Raw genomic sequence first — 21,054 nt, forward strand, 5'->3', positions numbered from 1 at the left:
GTAAATATATCACCGAAAGGAAAGAATAAATTATGGATTCACACAAATCAATAAAAGATTATCAATAAAAGGATCCAGGTTTAGATGCAATGAATCAAGGGTTTGGTGAAGATCATCAAAATGCAAAAGTCACAAAAAGCACAAATCATGGAAGCAAATATCTCAACAATTAATAGCATGACAACTAAATTCAAATCAACATTCAAGAAAAGTTGAAGATGTCACGATTACACTCAATCAAGGAAACTGAAGGACACAACGGCTACAATATATAATCAATTAAGGAAGATAAAACGACTATACCAACAATCAAGACTAGAATTTCGTCTTGAGCTTTATTCTTGGAAAATTAGGATCACCTACCTTATTTTCCAAGGATCAAATATCTTAGGTTTCTATCTATTTACAGAAAAATATTCAAGACTTCAGCCATTATAAATGGAGGCTCGACTCAAAGGAGAAATTGTAAAACAAGTCTGAATCATCTCACATTCTCTTCTCTACTTTTATCAAGCATTGTATCACCTAGTTCTACTGTGTAAACAAAAACCAGATGAGATAAAAAAATTGTTGGTAAGGCTTTGTATCAAAACACGAGTGAAACAAATACTGAGTGTAAATCTTCTATACTCACCCTTGTACTCACACCAAAAGTTTACAACCTTAAATAGAACACCCTTTCAACCCAAGGGGCCTAGACGTAAGATCTCAACTAGTATAAAAGAATCTATGTAAAGTTTACTTTACTGCCTTTTTGATTATTCTTCATTGGTATCTATAGTCGATTAAAGAGACACCTTAATTGACTACCCTCAAAAGAAAAATAAAAAAATAGCAACTCACCCCCTCCCCCCGCAGTTTCAGATGTATCTCCCATGAATACTCAATCTGTTTCACAAAAAATGATCTAGTTTGACTTTACACAGAGTTTAAGAAAATAAATAAGACTTTTAATCATGTATAACTAAATTAAAGTTATATTAAATTTATATAATTTCCCTTTAATCTTGTAGCCTTAAACATGCCACGTGGGAAGTTATTACCAAAAAAAGAAATATGTCATTCTTTTTTAAATAGACTAAAAAGGAAACGAAGTCATTTTTTTTAAACGGAGGGAGTATAAAACTAGGATCCAGAAGCTAACAAAGATTCTTTAATATAAAACCCAACACAAGAATATATAGAAAAAAGAGATGAGACTTGTTGATTTGCTCTGTGTATTTTTCACTACTCTCAAGAAGAACACATGAGGAACATATATACCACCACTAATGTAATCCACCAACGGTCAAAGAGGTGAAACAGTCATAAGGGTTGTTTAATAGAATATTAAATATAAAACTATGATCCGAAGGCAATTCATTTCAAGAAATAGATGTTGCCAACCGTTATATTTAACCAACTTTAATATTGACTTATGAGATAATTAACATCCATTTAATAGAATAAATATGAATAATAATATGAATACTTCTTTCTGAGATACAAAAAATATTTTTTCAATAGAAAATACAGTCACAACTAGGTTTTGGGATTTCACTTAAATGAACCCTTTTGAGTTTCATTGTTCTAGAGGGGAGGAAGATCGTTTAGAGTTTATTGAGGGAATCCTAAAGATTACTCAGATTATTGATGTCACTACAGTTGAAAGGATAAACTTTGTCACTTATCATTTGAAGGGAGTAGCGCAATTTTGTAACAAACAAGGGAAGGACGATAAAGTTGTTTGTAAAGGCCCAGGGTAGACTTTGTCGCTTATCATTTGAAGGGAGTAGCACAAATTTGTAAGAAACAGTGGAAGGACGATAAAGTTGATTGTAAAGGCCCAATAGTCTGGAATTAAGAGAAACTATGGTACAAAAGTTCATTAAATGAACGAAGGCAATATGATAGTGAAGAAATAGTCTTTGAAGTTTTCTTAACTTTTGAAGTATGCTCTAACGATGATGATCGACTTTAGGGCCCATTTGAGTACGTTTGTCTTTGGTGTTTCTGATATAGTGGTAAAGAGTGGAGGATTGTGATATTGATTAAGGAGATGGACATCTCAAAATTGATGACCCATGCCCAACGGATTAAAGGAGATAAGGTTAAGAAAAGTTCTGAGAACAACAAGAGGGATAGAATGGACGGAGTATACTATTTTCAACGGAAATAGGGTTGTGGTAATCACTCTCAATTTTGTCCAAAATATGAAGGACTAGACCTATCATTTTCCAATGCCTAAAATCAAGCATAATAATAGAGAGAAAGCGTCAGGCTCTAAGTCTCATGGCGATGTCTCTAATTGTCAAACTTTCTAACTTGGCATAAATGTGGTTAAAATGATTGTGGTAGTGCATGGTAGGTAGTGGTGGATGTTTTGGATTTGGTAATATTGGTCACAGATTGAGGAATTACAGAGTGACACAAATAAAGGTAGGGATGTTCATCCGCAAACTCAGCTAATATTTTAGACGCTCTAGCAGATCATCATTATCAGTAGGGTACCTCATCCAATACATATGAAAAATAACTCCATAGTATATTCTATGCTCTTTAGACTCAATAGGATCAAAAGAATTTCCCTGATGTAGTCACTAGTATGTTGTGTGTCTTTCAAATTGATGTTTATGCATTGTCAGATACTGGAGCCCCACACTTCCCTTCGTGATTCCTTTTATTTCATCAAATTTTGATGTTAGTATAAAAAATCTATCAGTTTCCTTCTTAGCATCTACTCTTGTTAGTGAATGAGTTTTAGCTAAGCAAGTAAACATAAATTCTCCAATCTTAGTTATTAATATATTCACCTCAGTTGATCTAACCAAGTTATACATGCTTGACTTTGACATCATTCATGGCATGGATAAGTTACACGTTTGTTATTCCTCAGTTTATTATAGATCAAGAATCAGAGAATTTGAATTTCTGAATGTACTTCGGCACCTATACGTCAGTTTCTTACCTTAAGGCTAGAAAGATTAAATCTAAGATTTATATCTACCATATAGTACAAATTAAGTATGCAAGTTCCCAAACCCTAACCTTTAATTGGTTCCTTTAGTAAATGAATTTCGAGAAATATTTTCCAGAGATCTTTGTGGAGTCCTTGCCGAAAGAGAAATTGACTTTGGGATAGACCTTCTTCTAGATACCCAACTAATCTTTATTCCTCCTTAAGGAGTTGAAAGATCATTTAATTGAAATTCTAGATAAAGGTCTCATGAAACCTGGCATTTCTCCAATGGGTTCTCCCTTTCTATTCATGTGTAAGAAAGATGGTTCTTATAGAATATGCATCAATTGGGATTAGTTGAGCAAAGTCACAATCAAGAATAAGTATCTCATCCCCAAGATTGATGACTTATTTTTTCAGCTTCAGGATTCTACTTTCTTCTATAAGATAGACCCAGATTAGGTTATCATCAACTCCAATTTAGAGAATGTGACATTCTAAAAACAACCTTCAAAACTCGGTATGGTCACTATGAATTTATGGTTTTAACTTTTTGACTAACAAATGCTCTTGCAAATTTTATAGATTTGATGAACAATGTGGTAAACAAATATTTATATATATATCCCTCATAGTTTTCATGGATGACTTCCTTGTTTATTGTTAGAATGAGGATGAACATGAATGCCATTTAAGGATTGCCTTGCAGATTCTTAAGGACCATTTGTTGTTCGCTAAGTTCAACAAGTATGACTTTTGGTTGAAATCATCAGTTTTTTTGGGACACATGGCCTTTGAAGAGGGTATTCAGGTCGATACTCAAAAGACTTAAGAAGGTAAGAACTGACCTAGAACTTTTTTACTTTGGATATTAGGAGTTTCTTAGATTTAGCCGTTTACTACAGATTGTTAAACGATTTTCCTCTAGTGATTCTACTTTGTCTAGACCGACATAGAAAAAGGGAATTTTTAGTGGTTTGAAGCCTATGAGAAGAGTCTTTTGAGATTTAAAGACTCGAATTACATCAACTCCAATTTTGACTCACTAGTGGGTTCATATGGTTTTGTGGTATATTGTAATTCTTCTTGAGTTGGTCTTGGATGTGTGTTGATGCAACATGTATGTTCATAGTTAATTCTTCTAGGCAAGTTAAAGTTTATGATAAGAATCATACATTAATGATTATATGGATGAAATTGGGTACAAATCAATAACAATACAAGTTTCAAGTCATGACTCATTTATAGCAATTTCACGTCCTACACTATTTATCAACTGAATTTCAATATCGATTTGTCACAATATATTTCACCAAATACTGTAAACATATTGGATTTCCAACACTATCATTTTACACAATAAATTACTATCCAAGCTAAATTTAAAAAATGAAAGTTATACTCCACCTCGAAGAAGACAAATACATCATGAGTCCTCACACATTCATCTCTCCCTTGCATAATGTCTTGAAACTCTCTTACTCTATTAAAAACATGACCTACAAGTATATTAATAAACATATCACAATACAAAGCTTAGGTAAAAATAAAGTCCGAAAGTCAATCCTAAGACATGACATCAAGACTAGAATTTTATTTGACACCAATTTATTCATGAGACAAGAAATTCAAATATGAAATTTCATTTTTAAAAATGAGATTCAAATTCACCCTCAAATCATTTAAAATGATTTTAGAAGTTTAGGGAAAATTTCCAATTCCAAAATTTCATAATATTGATTAAAGCTAAAATACAAAATAAAATAGTGAAGACTTAGCCAAAATTATGATCGCAAACTTATTATCTTTTGAAAAGATAAAAAATGCACCAAGAATGACCTCAATTTGATCTTTAGAACTCCAAAAATAGTGGGAAAAAATCACGAATTATTTATGATTCACTTATGGCAATACTTAACACTATTGTGACTCCATAGAGAGATTGCAGGATGCGTGAAAACCCCCAAGCACAAATAACACGCAACTAACATGATTTAGACTAATGTGTGCTTGCCTATCTCGTAGCGCGATCACATGCTTTCTGAAGTGCTACCACTCATCACCCTGCAATGTTATTATGTAAACATAAAATATCATTTAACGTGATTATTCTCACAACAAATAGGAGAAAATATTGTATATTCAAAACTTGATTTGAACACCCACAATTCATTAGTGTACCCCATGTAACCCCAAAAATGACTTAGATGAACTAGAGCCTAGCATGTTGATCTTGATGTTCTATGGTTCTGAATAGGTCTATTATATGGTATTGTTGCAGTATCTAAGAGTTTAAGTGCATTGGAAGTCAAACGTCAAGGGACGATTAAGACGTTCGACTACTACGTCACCTATGTGCCTCATAGGTGGTTCTACGTGTTTATATGTGATTCATGAGGTTATAAGATCTTTTAAAGGAGTTATTATAGCATATATAGGCAGTGTGTCAAGTTTCATGGAGTTTGGAGGTCAAACGTCTAACAACGTCCATGACATTTGAAAGTGTTGCCTTGAAATGACCTTGTATATCTAGGCATGTTTCGTCGAGTTTTACGTGTTCGTTTTGGATTAAATTCATGTGAGATGCATATACGATAATGTTTGGGTTGGAAACGTCCGGGCAAACATCCCCAAGGACCAACCAAAGGTCCTTGAGGAAGGAACCAAAAGTGGTGTCAAGACTGTCCTAGGCAGCCCCAAACGATGGAGGAATCAATGTCTCGTGGGCCTATCGATGCCCCGTCTATGGATTCCATTGGTAGGGACTTGATCTTGGGTAAGAGGATACACTTGTCAAGTCTCTGATCCAACCAACGAAAAGACAGGCAATTCGTTTGCGGACAAACATTTCGTCGACTGCCAACCGTTGGTGGGGACTTATCCTGGAGAGAAGAGGGACCAAGGAAAAGCATCAGTCCCAGACCACGGACCAATAGGACGGCCCGTAGGTTGGTGTCCGTCGATGGAGTCTATGACTGCATGTAGTTCATTGCCTAGTTAGGGTAAACTTGTAATTTCACCCCACTTCCAAATAAAAAGTTTGGCGGTTCTTAAGGGGTATTTTGGGTATTTTAAATGTGTTTATAAGCCTAAAACATATTGAAGACTTCATTCTTCTAAATCAAATTCCCAAATCCCTTAGAATTCTCTCTAGGACTCCATTGAAGTCCAAACTCAAGAAAAGGCATAAAGTGACGAATTAAGTGAAAATTATTCAACAAAGTGAAGAATTAGCTTCATCAAGGTATGTATATTGATCCTTGAAACTCTCTTCATCAAGGATCCCAATTTCCCAAGATGTTTTTTAAAGTTTTCAAGTTGAATTGTCCAATTTCATGATTCTACCATGGGTTCTTGCATTAATAATTTCTAATCATTGAATAATGATTTAATTGATATTTTATTGATGATTTTAACCTAAATTACCTATGAACCCATGAATTGGATGAACCCTAGATTTTGACTAAGTTATGAGTTACTTGATATTGATCTAAGCTTGATGAATTATGGTGTAGATTTCTGTGGGATTTCTAATGATGTAAGAATTGTATTCAATTAATATCTTGGTTGTATTAGATTGATGAATATCTATTGAATTGACATAGTTTCATTGATTATCATAGTTTCTACATCGGAATATTGTTCATCGCCATTGATAAGGGCCTTATGTTATTAAATTGGATGATTTAGTATTAAGTTGAGGTGTTGAGGATGTTGTGGTGGTAAGATGCCTTATTTCATTTACTTTTGATGTTATTTATACTCAATTATGTTGTGATTTGTATAGTCAACTTATAGTGGCGATGTTATGTGCTTTACTTGCAATTGACATGGCCTATTCGGAGTTACTTTGTGTAATATGATGATCATGACCTTCTCGGCACTACTTGAAGTAATGTTGCTATTTGTGTAGTTCATTATGTGAAGTATGATGATATCTATCTACATGATTAGCAATGAGAAAGCATATGTGTTATATTGATGCTATGAAAGTGATCATGTTATACTATGACTATGTGCTTATATGTGTAGTCTTAGAGTTAATGCATGATTGTTCCTACTTGACTAAATGAGACTATAATGTTTATATTGATGATTTTATAGTAATGTATAGGGTGACATAAAGATGATAAGGGTCATCCTAAGTGCTTTAGGAATGATATGCTATATGTGATAAGGTGAAAGAATGTAGTGTCTTGTTTGGTAGACTTGTGTCCCTTAATTGATGTATGAATGAATGTTATGAGATTATGAGATATCTTCACTAGGTAGTCTTAGTACACCCTTGTCATGTATGAATGAAAAATATGTGAGACCTTAAAGTATGTTAAGAAGGTCATGAACGTGGTAAAGGTTATGCTATGAATGTTGAAGTCGAGAGTCTTAATGGTGTCCTTCATGTAAAGAAATGGTGGACTTAAGGTTAATTGGCCGAAACGGCATCATATTAATCCTTAGGAAAGTCATAATGAAATATCTTAGTCATCATTGGAAAGTAGCCCTAGTGGCCTCTTTGGTAGGGTAAATGTGATTGAGTTATGAACTAGATAAGGGACCCTCTTCATCTGATCCTTTTAGTCTCAATTATTCTATGAGAACCAAGGCTAGAACCAAGTGATTATGTAATGGGAATTAGCTCTACTTGAGAATGACACTAGAGTACAATGTACCTCCACATGATAATGAGACAAGAGTGCATAAATGCCCTTCATATTCCTTAATCATTCATCTGCCTACATGGGATGTTTCCTATTTCTACCCTTGGCAAGTATAACAACCTTATCAAGAGTAGGTTAGAACTCCGGATTCCATGTCTAGATATCAAGGTCTATGTCGGTTATTGCCTATTCTCATTATGTGGGATACTTACTAGCATTAGAGAAGATCTATGAAGTTTAGGTGGTCGTATGTGACTCTATCTAGACATTAAATAACAGGCATTGAAGGTTTTACTTGGAGTCCCTAGGTCTTGTATAATACCATTACTTGAATGTCCTTTATGTGATGTATAAGTCTCTTAATGAATTAATGTTATGAAGTATGTAAATGGAATAAGTACTTATCTAGAGTAGTTAAGGGTTATCTAGTTAAGGTGTGAAGGGGACATAGGAATGGTCACTTCGTATCTTACCTAGATGAGTCTTAAGAATGACTATAGTTAGGGAAGATGTTGAGTATTTGGATATAATCCAAACTTAGGAAGTCTTAAGGATTATTTAGGTAGCCTTGAAGAGGTCAATCATGGACATTATCTTCTTGATCTACTTAAGTAAGACTTTTGATAGCCTTTGATGAGGAAATGTCATATTGTCTATGAGTTGATATGATTGACGTCTTGATGTGTGTATGTGACTCATTATAAGTAATCTTAAGGGTCGTTTAGTCACATTTAGAGAGGGTGTATGGGTGGTCTCTCTTTGTGTGACTTAAGTGAATCTTAGGATAGCTTTAAGTGGGATAATTACTTGCTATAAGGTGTCTTGATTGAAGGAAGGCAATTTCACTGTAACAGTGAATCGACTCACTGTAAAGTGACTATTAAAATGTGATGTTTGTTTAAATGTTTCCTTATGTGGTTCTAAGTTGATAAATGTTGTTCTTATGATTATAATACAATATTTAAATGAAAAGATGCATATTTCCAATAAATGTCCATTTTCATGATTTTTGTGCATAATGACATACTCAGTACATGTGGTTGTACTAACTCTATGCATTTATCTATTTCTATAGTTGTTGGTAAGTGAGGAGCATTTGGGAAGTGAAGACTTGTACCGTAGCATCGTTCTAGAGAAGTTTAAGTATGTCCTTATTTGACTCGAGGGCATATATGTCTTTTATGTTTTCATTTGTAGTATAGTAATAGACTAATTATTTCTATATTTTGAAGTATGGGCCGTGTTCCAAGTATTCTTGTGTCTTAAGATGATGAGATTGAGACTTAGTATTTTCTATTGCTTTATATATATATATATATATGAAAGAGTTTTTAAAAACTATGATATGTTTTGTGAAAAGTTTTTAATTTCGCACTACATTCACTATATTTATGCGATGAATGATATGTAAGGGCTTGTACAAGACCTCAAGAGGTCAAGTACGCTGATTGCAATTCGAGATTGCCCCTAACTTCTAGGGTGTGATTTTCGGGATGTGACACCCCAAGATAGAATTGATATTGCAAATCAATAATTGAATACATTGTAGACTTGTTGAAATCATCAAGTTATCATTTTAAGATTATCTTGACCAGATGTTGACTGTGGTCAACTCTAACCTTTAAAAATACTAGAATTTCAGGCAAGTACCTAAATTACTCCTCAGTGCCTTAAGACCCTTGTAAACCATCCAACTAAGCCACAAATCACTCTTCAAATCTAGTGACGGTACAATTTGAAATCTTCCTTGTTAATTCCAAATGTTGAATTTAGTCAACCCTTCTAATTTTCAAACCTCCAAAACTTAAAAACTCTCGAAAAACACATCTAACCACTTTAGATATCATAGACAACTAATAGAGGCTATAGAGAGGATAAAACTAGAGAAAGGAGCAAAAATCACAAAATAATAATGATGGTTGTTACATCATTCACTATTAAAATTCACATTTGTTCTTGAACGGTAAAACCTTAGATTTTGAACCTACGAATACCAGTTATTGGCATGGAAAATAAGCCTCAGACCTAGGTACCACGGGTCATTAGTACGACTCATATTGAGCTTGTAGTGCTCGTACAATGAACTATGGTAAGGATCTACAAGTACATGATCTCACCTAAGGACTATGATTGACAGAATGGTTGTACCTCTAGAGTATAGTAAGACTCGTGGAAAAGTCTCGAGGCCTTCTAATTCGGTCCCAAATTTTAAGTGAAATTTTTGGATCGTACACACGAAGTATGGTTTGTACTCTAACTCATGAGAATAAATAAGTGACCCACAATATTCTTCTAGGTTCCACGAGTTAAAGTACGACTAGTACCTCAAAGATATTGTTCGTACCTTTTCATTATATTTCAAAGTTACTTCCAAAGATATTTTTGTATTTACAACTTCCAAGGGAAATATATCGACCAAACCTCCCTACATACGACTAAAACTTGAGAAATTAGATCGGTTACACTCAAATTTCTCTCGAGCAAGAAACTGTTTTCTTCACTTGTTTGCTTCAATTTAATGACCCATCAAATGTTTCTTTTCGTATATGTGATGTTTTATCAATGGTGTATTCTTTCACCCATTGAATCCCAAAGAAAATCTTGTTCTTTAGTTACCTAATACTACATATTTTAGGGTTCCAATGAAAAGCACGAATTACATCATATTTTAGTTTTTCTTCATAAATAGTCCATGAAAACATGATTTTGTCCAAAGTTCAGTATTTTTATATAGATATTTTCATGAGCCCTCGTAATAGGAAATATTTATATATTTGATCATATGTTTGTTGAATTGCATGCTTTATATATGAGACAAAATTTATCATTATCAGTTATACCTTCAATCTTTAGTTTCAAATGTATAACATGATATTAGATGAAGTATGCATTAATCATTATTAGATTTCAATATTATTGAACTATCCAAAATTATTAGTATTATTCAATTAATTAGTAAAATTCAGTTGAGAGTATTACTTAGTACCGAGCGGATGTAGAGATGAAGGCTCACCCTTCAATTTAGTCTGACACATTGAGTAGAAAGCTTTATGTCCCAAAATTACGTGGCACCATATCTTTAAAAAGTTTTACCATGCTAGCTTGGTCAGGCATATCATGTTGTCGATTGTGTCCCTTATGATCATGTTTCATGTTTTATTGCATTTCTGTCATACTTAGGACATTCCATATACTAATGCATACTTGTGCCTACATTGTTTCACTAATGCAGAGTTTGACGACTCCTCTCCCTCCGTTCATGGCTACTGTGGTAAGTTGATACTTCGAGGGCGATGTCACATTTAGTGATTTCCATATATTTTAGTTTCATACATTGTATGCGGTGTGTATGTTACATTCCCACCACTCTTTTTTAGGTAATGCATGGCTTGTCAAAGCTTTGATGTACTTCCGCTTAAATGTCAAACTCTTTACTTCTTACGAGATTTTTTATTTTTCTCTATTATTATGTGTATATGTGTATCAAGTGACTTGTATACTTTATGTTACATCTAGGATTTACTTTGGATCATGACATTCACAATAATCGATGAAGGATTACATACAAAATTAAATCTCATATAATAAAAAAAGAAAATAAAAATCTGAAATTTGAATTGAGGAATCAATTATTGATTTTCGGTCCATTTAGTGGATTGCCACTGTATTTAATCTAAAGTTTGAAGTACCAGCTGTTATCATTCTTTTTTTTAAAAAAGAATTGCCTTGAGCTTCAGCTCACGAATTCAGAAGACTCAAAGTAAAAAATTTATTGCGAAAAATTATTGTTTATTTTGTGGTATACAATTATTTGTACAAAAATAATTTAAAAAAGAAGACACTCTACCATTAAAGCTCGATGAAAGCTGATATTTGAAAATTTGAATAGCCACAAATGAGTTCTTTCTATTTTCACTAAATATTATTGCAAAAGTTTGAAAATGGCTCGAAGAACTCAAAACTGAAATTGGGATGATTTAGTAAAAAAATTTAGTATTTTTGAGTTAGAAAGTTCGTTGAAGAAGAATCTACAATTTAAAAAACAACCACACTGAAGAAAAATTTCAAAATCTGTCACATTAAAGTAATCATTGTTCTCGACAATCAATCCTCAATCTTATTCAGAATGCGATTTTAATTCAGGGTAATTATATTTAATTTTATAGGATCAAAGAAGAAAACTAACCAAAATAAGGGAAATTGGATAATTTTGATCGATTTGAGGAAATCTATTCTAGTTAATTAGGGTTTTTATATTAAGGATACTGATGAAAGGATTATAAATGAAAATTACACAACAGGGTGAACATGTGATATATATTTATGATAACCTACTATAGTTTAAATTAATTATAATTCGTAGTTGTATGTAGAGTTTTATAACAAATTCCTCTCCCATCTCTCTCTTGTCTCTCTCCTCCCACTTTCCTCTCTCTTACCTCCCTGTTTCTCCATCCCAAACAACTACAATCGAAAAATATTCCACATGATATGGCCATTATATTTTATTTTATACATAAAATACTTTTGTACTTCATATCAATTGTATATATATTTTGTATCAATTATATTTGTCGATACATGTTGTGTTTGTTAATACAACTATATCTGATATATAATACAAAATCAATTGTATTAATTATATTTGTGAAAAAACTTGACATAATGAACAAAACATATTCATTCTCTATAACAAATGTATTATGTATCATATTCAATTAGGGATATCAAATGAGCGAATTGAGTTGAAATTGAATATATTAAAATGGGTTGAAATAGAAATTGGGTTGGGTCATGACCCGCCTAAGTTTACATTGAGTTCAAATGGGCTAAAAAACAGGTTGTGTCATGACTCATTCCGTTAGACCCGCTTAATCTCAATAATTTTAACATATTGTTATTTAATTTTTATAACCACAATTTGAATTTCAGCTCTAGAAAAAAAAGTTACAAATGGTTAGATAAATCCTAGAAAATATAAAATAAATAGTAATTTACACCTTCAATATAAGAACATACATTACATCAATGCAAATAAAGTGTCGTAAAACAGGTTGAAATTACATACTAAATAGTGTTCAATTGATGATTATTTTAAAACGGGTAAATACTTGAATGAGTTGAGATTGAACCCGATTCAAATTGCCTTGAGCCAAATTCATATAATTTTGAATGAAATGGGCGGATTACCTATACTTGAGCTCATTCTAACACTCCAATATTTAATCAAATATATGTGAGAAATTTGTATTTTATATCAATTGAATTTAGACACGCTTTTTTTGCATTTTTTCGTTTTAATTGTATTTGTAATATGTATTAATTTTATTCAAGATACGATAAATACATATATATTCATCCTATCTTCTATCTCTCCATCTCGTTCGTCTCTCTCCTCCTAATATGTAGCTAAATATAATAGTTTTTAATACAACAAGTATTCAACCTTTCTCATCTCTCTCCCTCTCCCACTCACCTCTCTCCCCCTCAAACATGTATCTATAATTTGTAATTAAAAAATTAACTATAACTGTCTAATCAAGCCCAGAAAGTTTCCATTATAAAAGAACTCATTATTTATACTAAGTACCCAAGTTTTATTTTAATATTAATATTAAGTAAAGTAAAAAATAAAGGGAAGTATAGGGGTAGTTTTGACTAGAAAGTCAGTAACTAAAACGGGAGTAAACAATAGAGTACAATGTTTCAACTAACAACTCAAAACTTACATAATTCTGCACGAGCGTGTCAAGATGTGGTTGGATTTTCACATTATCGCACTGCAACTGCGTTTCAAAGATTGAGTGATACAAAGGACAAACAAACACTTAATTCGGCTATTGCTTTTTCTCTTTCAAACAAATTCACTTCTTTTTTTCCCTAAACGCAAACAACACCCCTTTTATTTGTTTTTTTTTTAATCTCTCTCTCTCATACAGTAAACCCTCAAAAAAACTCAGTCAAATAGCTCTAAAGGTACAGTCTTTTTCCTCTAATTATTCTATTTTCTTGAATTCTACTTTGTAATTCTATGCTTGTTGTCTGAATCTTGAATTATTTTTGCTGTTTTCTTGTTCTCTAGAATTTCTTGATTCTGTAGATCCGTTTTGCTTAAATTTTCTATTAGGGTTTCTTTAAATCATATAGGTTGATTCTTGAAATGTAAAGTTGAAAGATTTGGTCTTTTTCTTTCTTCTATTCAGATTCTGTAACTATGGATGAGGAAGAAGGGGTAAGTTCAGTCACTAGTGTTTCTGTGGCTGAAACCCTTGTTGAGAATTTGGGGTGTGAGGGACAACCGGATGAGGTTTATAATGTAGAAGATGGTGGGGAGATAATGGTTGAGGTGGTAGGTTCTGATGTTTTTGTTGATGGGGTCTGTGGTGATGAATTGGGGCAGCACGGTTCTGGAAAAGTAGATTCTTTGGATGAGGATAGAGATTTTCGATCCAGTGAAGCTCGTCAAGAGGATTATGGGAATACTGGAAATGGGGTTGAGGGGGTATTTGAAGTTGCAGGGTCATCCAGGGATGTTGCCGTGGCAGCTGGTACTGAGATTGTTTCAGGTGTAACGGCTTTTTCTGTAGTAGAGGAAGTCAACCTCAGTGTTAGTGAGGAGGATGTTGAGGCTAGTAATGTCGTCATGAGCAGTAAATCTGCTGCGTCTGCTTATTTGGCTTCAGTTGATGTTGCAGGGTTGTTCAGGGGTGTTTCTGAGACAGTGGACAATGAGTCTGATTCCAGGTTGCCTAGTGAAACAACTGATAGAGTTTTAGAGCTGGTTAGCTCCAGAGTTAGAGAGGAGGATGCTGAAGGGAATGTTGGTAGGAGCGCTGTATCTGTTGAGGGGAGTGCTGAATTGACATCGCAAAGACTGGATATTTCTGATGATGGGGTGTGGAATCCTGGAATTGAACCTCTGGCTGAATCTTCTTCATTTGTGCCGCAGGAGAATTCAAATCGTGAAACTGAAGAGGCTAACAATCTTAGATTGGATTCTTCTGAAAAAGATCAAAGTTCAGTCAGAGAGATAATTGGTCAGGCTAGTGAAAAAGATATTTCTAGTCATGCAAGGAATCAGATAACAGACAATCCAGATGAAGGAGCTGTGTCAGGGGACAGTGGTGTGTTAGGGAAATCACATTCAGAAGTTGTAACTATAGAAACCAATGCACATGATCAGGATAGAGATGCCTTGGGGGACAAGGATGAGAATACACATTCAGAAGTTGAATCCATGGAGACTGATGTACTTGAGCAGAGAGATGACATGGGCAACAATGATGAGGATTCACATCAGGACAATGAGTTGGTACACAAAAGACATTCAGAAGCTGAAACCATGGAAACTGATGTCCATGATAAGGAGGCAGTTGGCTTGGGCATTGAGAATGCGAATTCACATTCTGATGTCGAACCTATGGAAACTGATGTTTATGATCAAGAAGGTGGAGTGCTTTTCAAGGATACAAATAACAATTCGAATGCAGTGGTTGAACTCCCGGAGAAAATTAACCATGAAGATGATCAAATAATTAACATGTGCCATCAGGTTCCTGCAGGTCATGATAATTTGGGTGTAGATATACCAGTGTCTCAAGATTCTGCTAGAGATTGTGCTGATGAAATGGTTTCTTTGAGGCCAAACAGTCAATTCCCTGAAGATAAGGGAGAAGAAATTAAGGTAGGTAGTGGTGATTCGAGAATAGCAGCTGAGCACTCCCCAGGTGCACATGATCACTCCTTAGGCATCAATATAGCCAATGTGCCATTGCACCCTGGGAATCAAGAGCACAGCTTTAAGGAAAATTTGGCTGCAGAGAATGGAGTTATTGGTTCTTCCTGTGGAAAAGCAAACCATGCTGAGGATCGGGAATTAAAGGTTGATAACATGCATGAAGATAAAAGCAACTTTGCATTATGTACACAGGCAGAAACTTCTGACTGTATGGATATCCAAACTAGCAATTGTACAGAGGTGTATTTGGAGGGTAGTGAGGTTTCAACTTGTAAAGTTTCTATATCCAGTGATAATGGGAGCTTAGGTGGTTCAGACGAGTTGCCAGATGTGCAGTCTAAGGTAGCTGATGGAGTAAGTGAAGTTTCTCATGATGATTTGCTGCTTCCTGTACAGGCTAGTGCTCATAATACCAGAAACCTTGATGAGATGGAAGTTGAGAGGGTTTGTTCTGAGACAACTGGCTCTTTGACTTTTTCCATGAATGATGACAGTCTGAATATAGTGGAGGTTGATGCCAGGATGGAAAATGATGCAAGAGTTGGACCCTTGGAAGCCCCTTATGAACCAGCTTGCCAAAGTGATGGAGCTAGTGCTGAAATGGACAAGGACAGGGATGCCCAGCTTGGAACTACCACATCTAGCTTAAGTTGCACAATGGGTGAAAATAGTCTGGAAGATGAAACAAGGGTGTCTCTCGAGACTATGATTAGTGCCAGAGATATGAACACTGGGGATGAAACAATCAAAGTAACACACTTGCTGCCAGAAAGTTTCGATGGTGACATGTCAGTGCAGCATGTTGAGAATGAAAGCTTATTGCTTTTTGATAACTATGCTGGAAAAGAAGGCGATCCCCAGATGAGTGCAGTGCCATCTAATGATGATGTTATGACTGAAGATCCAGAAGGAACTTCATTAGCATGTCAGGATACTTCCAAAACGTCAGATTCTAATGCTGTTAATGTGAAGTCAACTTCTTTATTAAAAGAGAGAGACTTTGAGGTTGAGGCTGAACACAAACTGGAGGCTAAAGACACTGCTCTTGGAGAAGGTCCTGTTCAAGGTGATGATCTGGCTGATGATACAAAAAATGGTGCTGTTACACGATTGTGTTCAAATATTATCGAAGAATCTGAATTCTATGTGAAGCAAGAAGGTGTAGTGGAGCATCTTAATATGCTTGCTTCTGAGATGGATCTTGATTCCGAGAATGCAGCAACTGCCGATGAAATATCAAATGAAGAGAACAACTCTAATTTAGAGGATGCTATAAAATCTGGGGTTGCTATAAATTTTGGTGATGATGTCCCTCCAGTTAGTGATCAAATTGTAGGAACTTGTATTTTTGATGCCAGCGATACCAAGATGAATCAAGTCAATGAGGACCAGGACTCTTTCAAGGCAACTGAGGATCTTGTTTTCCATCATGCTCCAGAAATAATGAAGGTTACAGATGAGCATGAGAAAGGTGAAGTTAAGAAACTAAATCCTGGTACTGTGCAAGAATCTCCAGAGCAAGACAAAGGAACTGAAGAAGTTGTATCCGAGACAAGCCACACACTGATGTTTAGTGAGAAGCCTGTGAGCTTGTTGAATATGCATCCTGGTTATCTTATTCCACCAGAAAATGAGGGCGACTACTCTATTTCTGATTTAGTCTGGGGAAAGGTTAGAAGCCATCCTTGGTGGCCTGGACAGATATTTGATCCTTCTGATGCTTCAGAAAAGGCTATCAAGTACCATAAGAAAGATGGTTTTTTGGTAGCTTATTTTGGTGATCGAACTTTTGCTTGGAATGATGCATCTGTGTTGAGGCCATTCTGTTCTTATTTCTCTCAGATTGAGAAGCAAAGTAATTCAGAAACATTTCAAAACGCTATAAGCAGTGCTTTAGAAGAGGTTTCAAGACGGGTTGAACTTGGCCTTGCTTGCTCATGCACGCCTAAAGATTCCTATGATGAGATTTCATGTCAGATTGTGGAGAACACTGGGATTCGTGAAGAAGCAAGCAAAAGATATGGAGTGGACAAATCAACTGGAGTCACTTCCTTTGTACCTGATAAGCTCCTGCACTATATGAAAGCATTAGCCCTATCACCAACTTGTCGGGCTGATAGATTGGATCTCACTATTGCTCGAGCTCAGTTAGTTGCCTTTTGTCGCTTCAAGGGATATCGTCTGCCACCACAATTCTTGTTGAGTGGAGAACTCCTAGAAAACGATGCTGACATACCACATGTGGACAGTGCAATTGATGATAACGGTCATGCTTCAGAAGGCAGTGAGCAACATCCCACCAGTAAAGTCTCCGCTCGCAAACGTAAGCACAGTTCAAAAGATAGCTCACAGAACAAACTGAAAGAGCGAAGCTTGTCAGAGCTGATGGATAATATGGAATGTGAGTATTCTCCAGATGGTGAGGATGATTTGGATGAAAAATCATTCACTTCCAGCAAGAAGAGGAAAGGTGTTGATTCTCGTACTGATAGATCGGACAAGAAAACAAGTGCTTATGCTCCCAAAGTGTTGACCACTGCGTCTGTATCTCCTAAAACATCCTTTCGTATTGGTGAATGCATTCAAAGAGTGGCAAGCCAATTAACTCGCTCAGCCTCGCTTCTGAAGGGCAGCAGTGATCAAAGTGGGGCTGATGTTCAATCACAGGACTCTCCAAAGGGCAAAGTTGTGATTCCAACTGAACTACCTTCTGCAAATGAGTTGCTCTCACAGCTTCAGTTGGTGGCACGGGCTCCAATGAAAGGCTACAACTTAAAAACCATCACGAATTTCTTTTCAGGTTTTAGAAATTCGGTTGCTGTGGGGCAAAAATCAATGAAGCAGAATTTGTCGGCGGGTAGAGCTGCTGGTGGTCGTAAGAAAAGAGCTTCACAAACTGTGGCTGGTTTTGCTGAAGAATTCGAGTTTGATGATGTAAATGATTCTTATTGGACAGACAGGGTTGTACAAAACTGTGGAGAGGAGCAGCCATTGCAGAATAATCAGAGTGTGACGGTTCAAGATCCAGAGAAATCCAGTAAACCAGCTCGTAGATCATACACTAGAAAACGAAAATCGAGTGTCGATCATGACATGACACCAGGCGTTCCTCCTGAGGACATTGAGAAGAGGAAACATGAGCCAGCAGAACTCATTTTAATTTTTGCAGAGGGTAGTCCTCTTCCATCTGAAATGAACCTTAATAAAATGTTTAGGCGGTTTGGGCCATTGAAGGAATTAGAAACTGAAGTTCATCAGGAGTCTTCTCGTGCTAGAGTAGTCTTTAAAAGGGGTTCTGACGCAGAGGTTGCTCATAGTAGTGTAGGAAAGTTCAACATCTTTGGGTCACGGCAAGTGACATATGAACTCAGCTACACACCAGTTATCTCATTTAAGCCGATGCTCCTTACAGTTACGCCAGGCCTGGAGGGAGTTATTTGATGCTTCAGCTCCAAAGTGGATAACAGCTTGAGGTAATTTATTTGCGCATTGTAAATGCACCCTTGAAATCTATACATATGAATACTTGTTTGTTGATCTAAATTTGTATAATCTGGCATGAAACAACTTCATCGCGGTCTTCGCTCCCTCCCCATCCCTAAATTTTTATGTGTTCTTTGTATATACCAATGCCAGAAATTCTGAAGAAGCTATAGGATTTTTACTTGAAAAGAAATTTGTCATACCCCCGTATGAAGGGAAGTCCTTTCAGTATCAAAATTTCATCCTCGTCCTTTATTTTTGGATAGGGTATTTTCTCAAGTTGTAACAGCTACCTTACCAAAAAAGTTCTTCAATTCTTCAATACTCCCTCTCTTCAATTTTGTATCTGTGTTTAATTGGACACTGAATTTAAGAATCATGTGATCTTAACATAAAGATGCATGCAAGTACACAAATTCAACCTCTGAAAATTGTGGCTTTAAACATGTCATATGATATTTGAAACTTAAGTATAAAAAGCGACATTCTTTTTCAAGCAGTCGAAAGGAAGTAAGCCACATTTTGACAAAGTGATTTCTTTTCATTACAACCACATTTTGGGAAATTCTATCTTGTTTGCTTCTTGATTCTTTATATCTTGGATGTTAGCTTTTACTCTCTCAGTTTCGTTTCGTCTTGACTAGTATTCTACTTTATATTGTAGGTTAAACAAGAAATGATTATTATTGCAGGGAAGGCCAACAGTAGCATCTTTCTTTCATTAGAAGATAGCGGGTGAATGCCATCTTTTTGTAAAGATTAAAACTTTATTTCTGTCTGTATTTTCTTCTCTTTCTATTTCCCCAGAGTTTCTCTCCTGCTCCATTAGAAATGACATCGATCAACTTCCCAGTTCCCTCTTTATCTTTATGGATAAAGTATATTAGAAAATCATTTACTATCAAATTATTCAAGTGGGATGGGCTTAAAAGATTTTGTGCCAAAATGTGTGAAGCTCCATTTAATAATTAGGTGCCAATTTTCTTTACATGGAACTTGTTGATACCAAGTGATGTCCTATGTTTCAATTGCGATGATATTACGAACAGATAAACAAAAATACATAGGACTACCAAGTACATGTGATTGTGGGCTCTTGAACCCATGGCATTAATCACATTTTTGGGGCCTGCGTATGCTTTGCTTTGAAACGTATGTGTCAACAATTTCTATATGTGATTGGAAATAGGAAAGATTCTTTAAATATATGAAATAATTTGGGGGGCGGGGTTTTTTCTGAGAATCATAATGTGTCGAGAATAATAGGAAAGACCCTGTAAATATAAGATCATTATTTTGGGAAATAAGGGCGGGGGTACCACCGCGGGTTGAGTCAACAACTTTTAATGATGATTGGGATAGGAAATACACAATTATTTTCTTCTATGAATCATGCACGTGTCAAGAATAATAGGGAATGTCCTTTAACCCTTGTCAACAATTTTCAATGAAAATGGAAATAGGAAAGACCCTTTAAATGTAGGAAAATTATTTTGGGAAATGAAGGAGGGGTGTTTTCTTCGAATCATGCATGTGTCAAGAACATTATACATGATTGGAGCAGGAAAAACCCTTTAAATACATGAAATCTATTTTGGGATTTTTTTGTGAATCATACATGTGTAAAGAATTTCCAAGGGACGATAAAGCGGGGCAGGGAGAATTTAGATATATTTTAATGAGGCAGAGCAAGTTTGGGTTTGCTGTAGTTGCTGTGATGGTGGTGAACATAAGTTGGTATTATTTCTTCACTGAGGTATATTTGATAACCGAGTAAAAGTTGAAATTGCACAACTTTCAGAGTGTTTTTGGTTCTAGTTTGGAAGGTAAAATGAAATATGTCTGTTATAAAGTGAAACTACAATTTCAAAGCAGTAAAGATTAGAGCTTTTTTCAATATTCTTGATTCATGGTTCTTGAGGGGTAAATATGAAATCCTTATGGTGTTTTAAGGTATAATCATTGTATGCTTTCTATGTTTCTGTCTTTGTTTTGTGATGTGGATGATTGAAAAAAGAAGTCGCTATTAGTGTTTTTTTTTTCTTTTCTCTGTAAGCCTGTTGCATATTCAATGAGGTGAGGCTGGGTAGGGCTTAGCAGGGAGGGGGAGGGGCAGGGGAAAATTCCAAATAGGGTAAGGTATTTTCTGAAAATCATACATGTGTCAAGAATTTTTATACGTAATTGGGATAAGAAAAACCTTTCAATATAAGAAAATTATTTTTAGAAACGAAGGA

At 35.2% G+C, this 21,054-nt stretch overlaps 1 protein-coding gene across 2 annotated transcripts; it reads left to right on the forward strand.

The window, feature by feature from the left end:
• The first annotated feature begins 13,299 nt into the window (after positions 1-13,299).
• On the forward strand, positions 13,300-19,805 carry LOC101249817 (uncharacterized). Of its 2 annotated transcripts, XM_004237616.5 has the most exons (3): positions 13,300-13,572; positions 13,800-18,807; positions 19,482-19,805. In XM_004237616.5, exon 2 carries the CDS (start codon positions 13,811-13,813, stop codon positions 18,773-18,775), a length of 4,965 nt encoding a protein of 1,654 aa, XP_004237664.1. In that variant the 5' UTR covers positions 13,300-13,572; positions 13,800-13,810; the 3' UTR covers positions 18,776-18,807; positions 19,482-19,805. The 2 variants fall into 2 exon arrangements, with proteins under 2 accessions (XP_004237664.1, XP_069153245.1); XM_069297144.1 differs by lacking the exon at positions 19,482-19,805 and having other exon boundaries at positions 13,301-13,572; positions 13,800-18,809.
• Positions 19,806-21,054: the final 1,249 nt, after the last annotated feature.

Source organism: Solanum lycopersicum, chromosome 4 (assembly GCF_036512215.1).
Source record: "Solanum lycopersicum chromosome 4, SLM_r2.1".
Classification (NCBI taxonomy): domain Eukaryota; kingdom Viridiplantae; phylum Streptophyta; class Magnoliopsida; order Solanales; family Solanaceae; genus Solanum; species Solanum lycopersicum.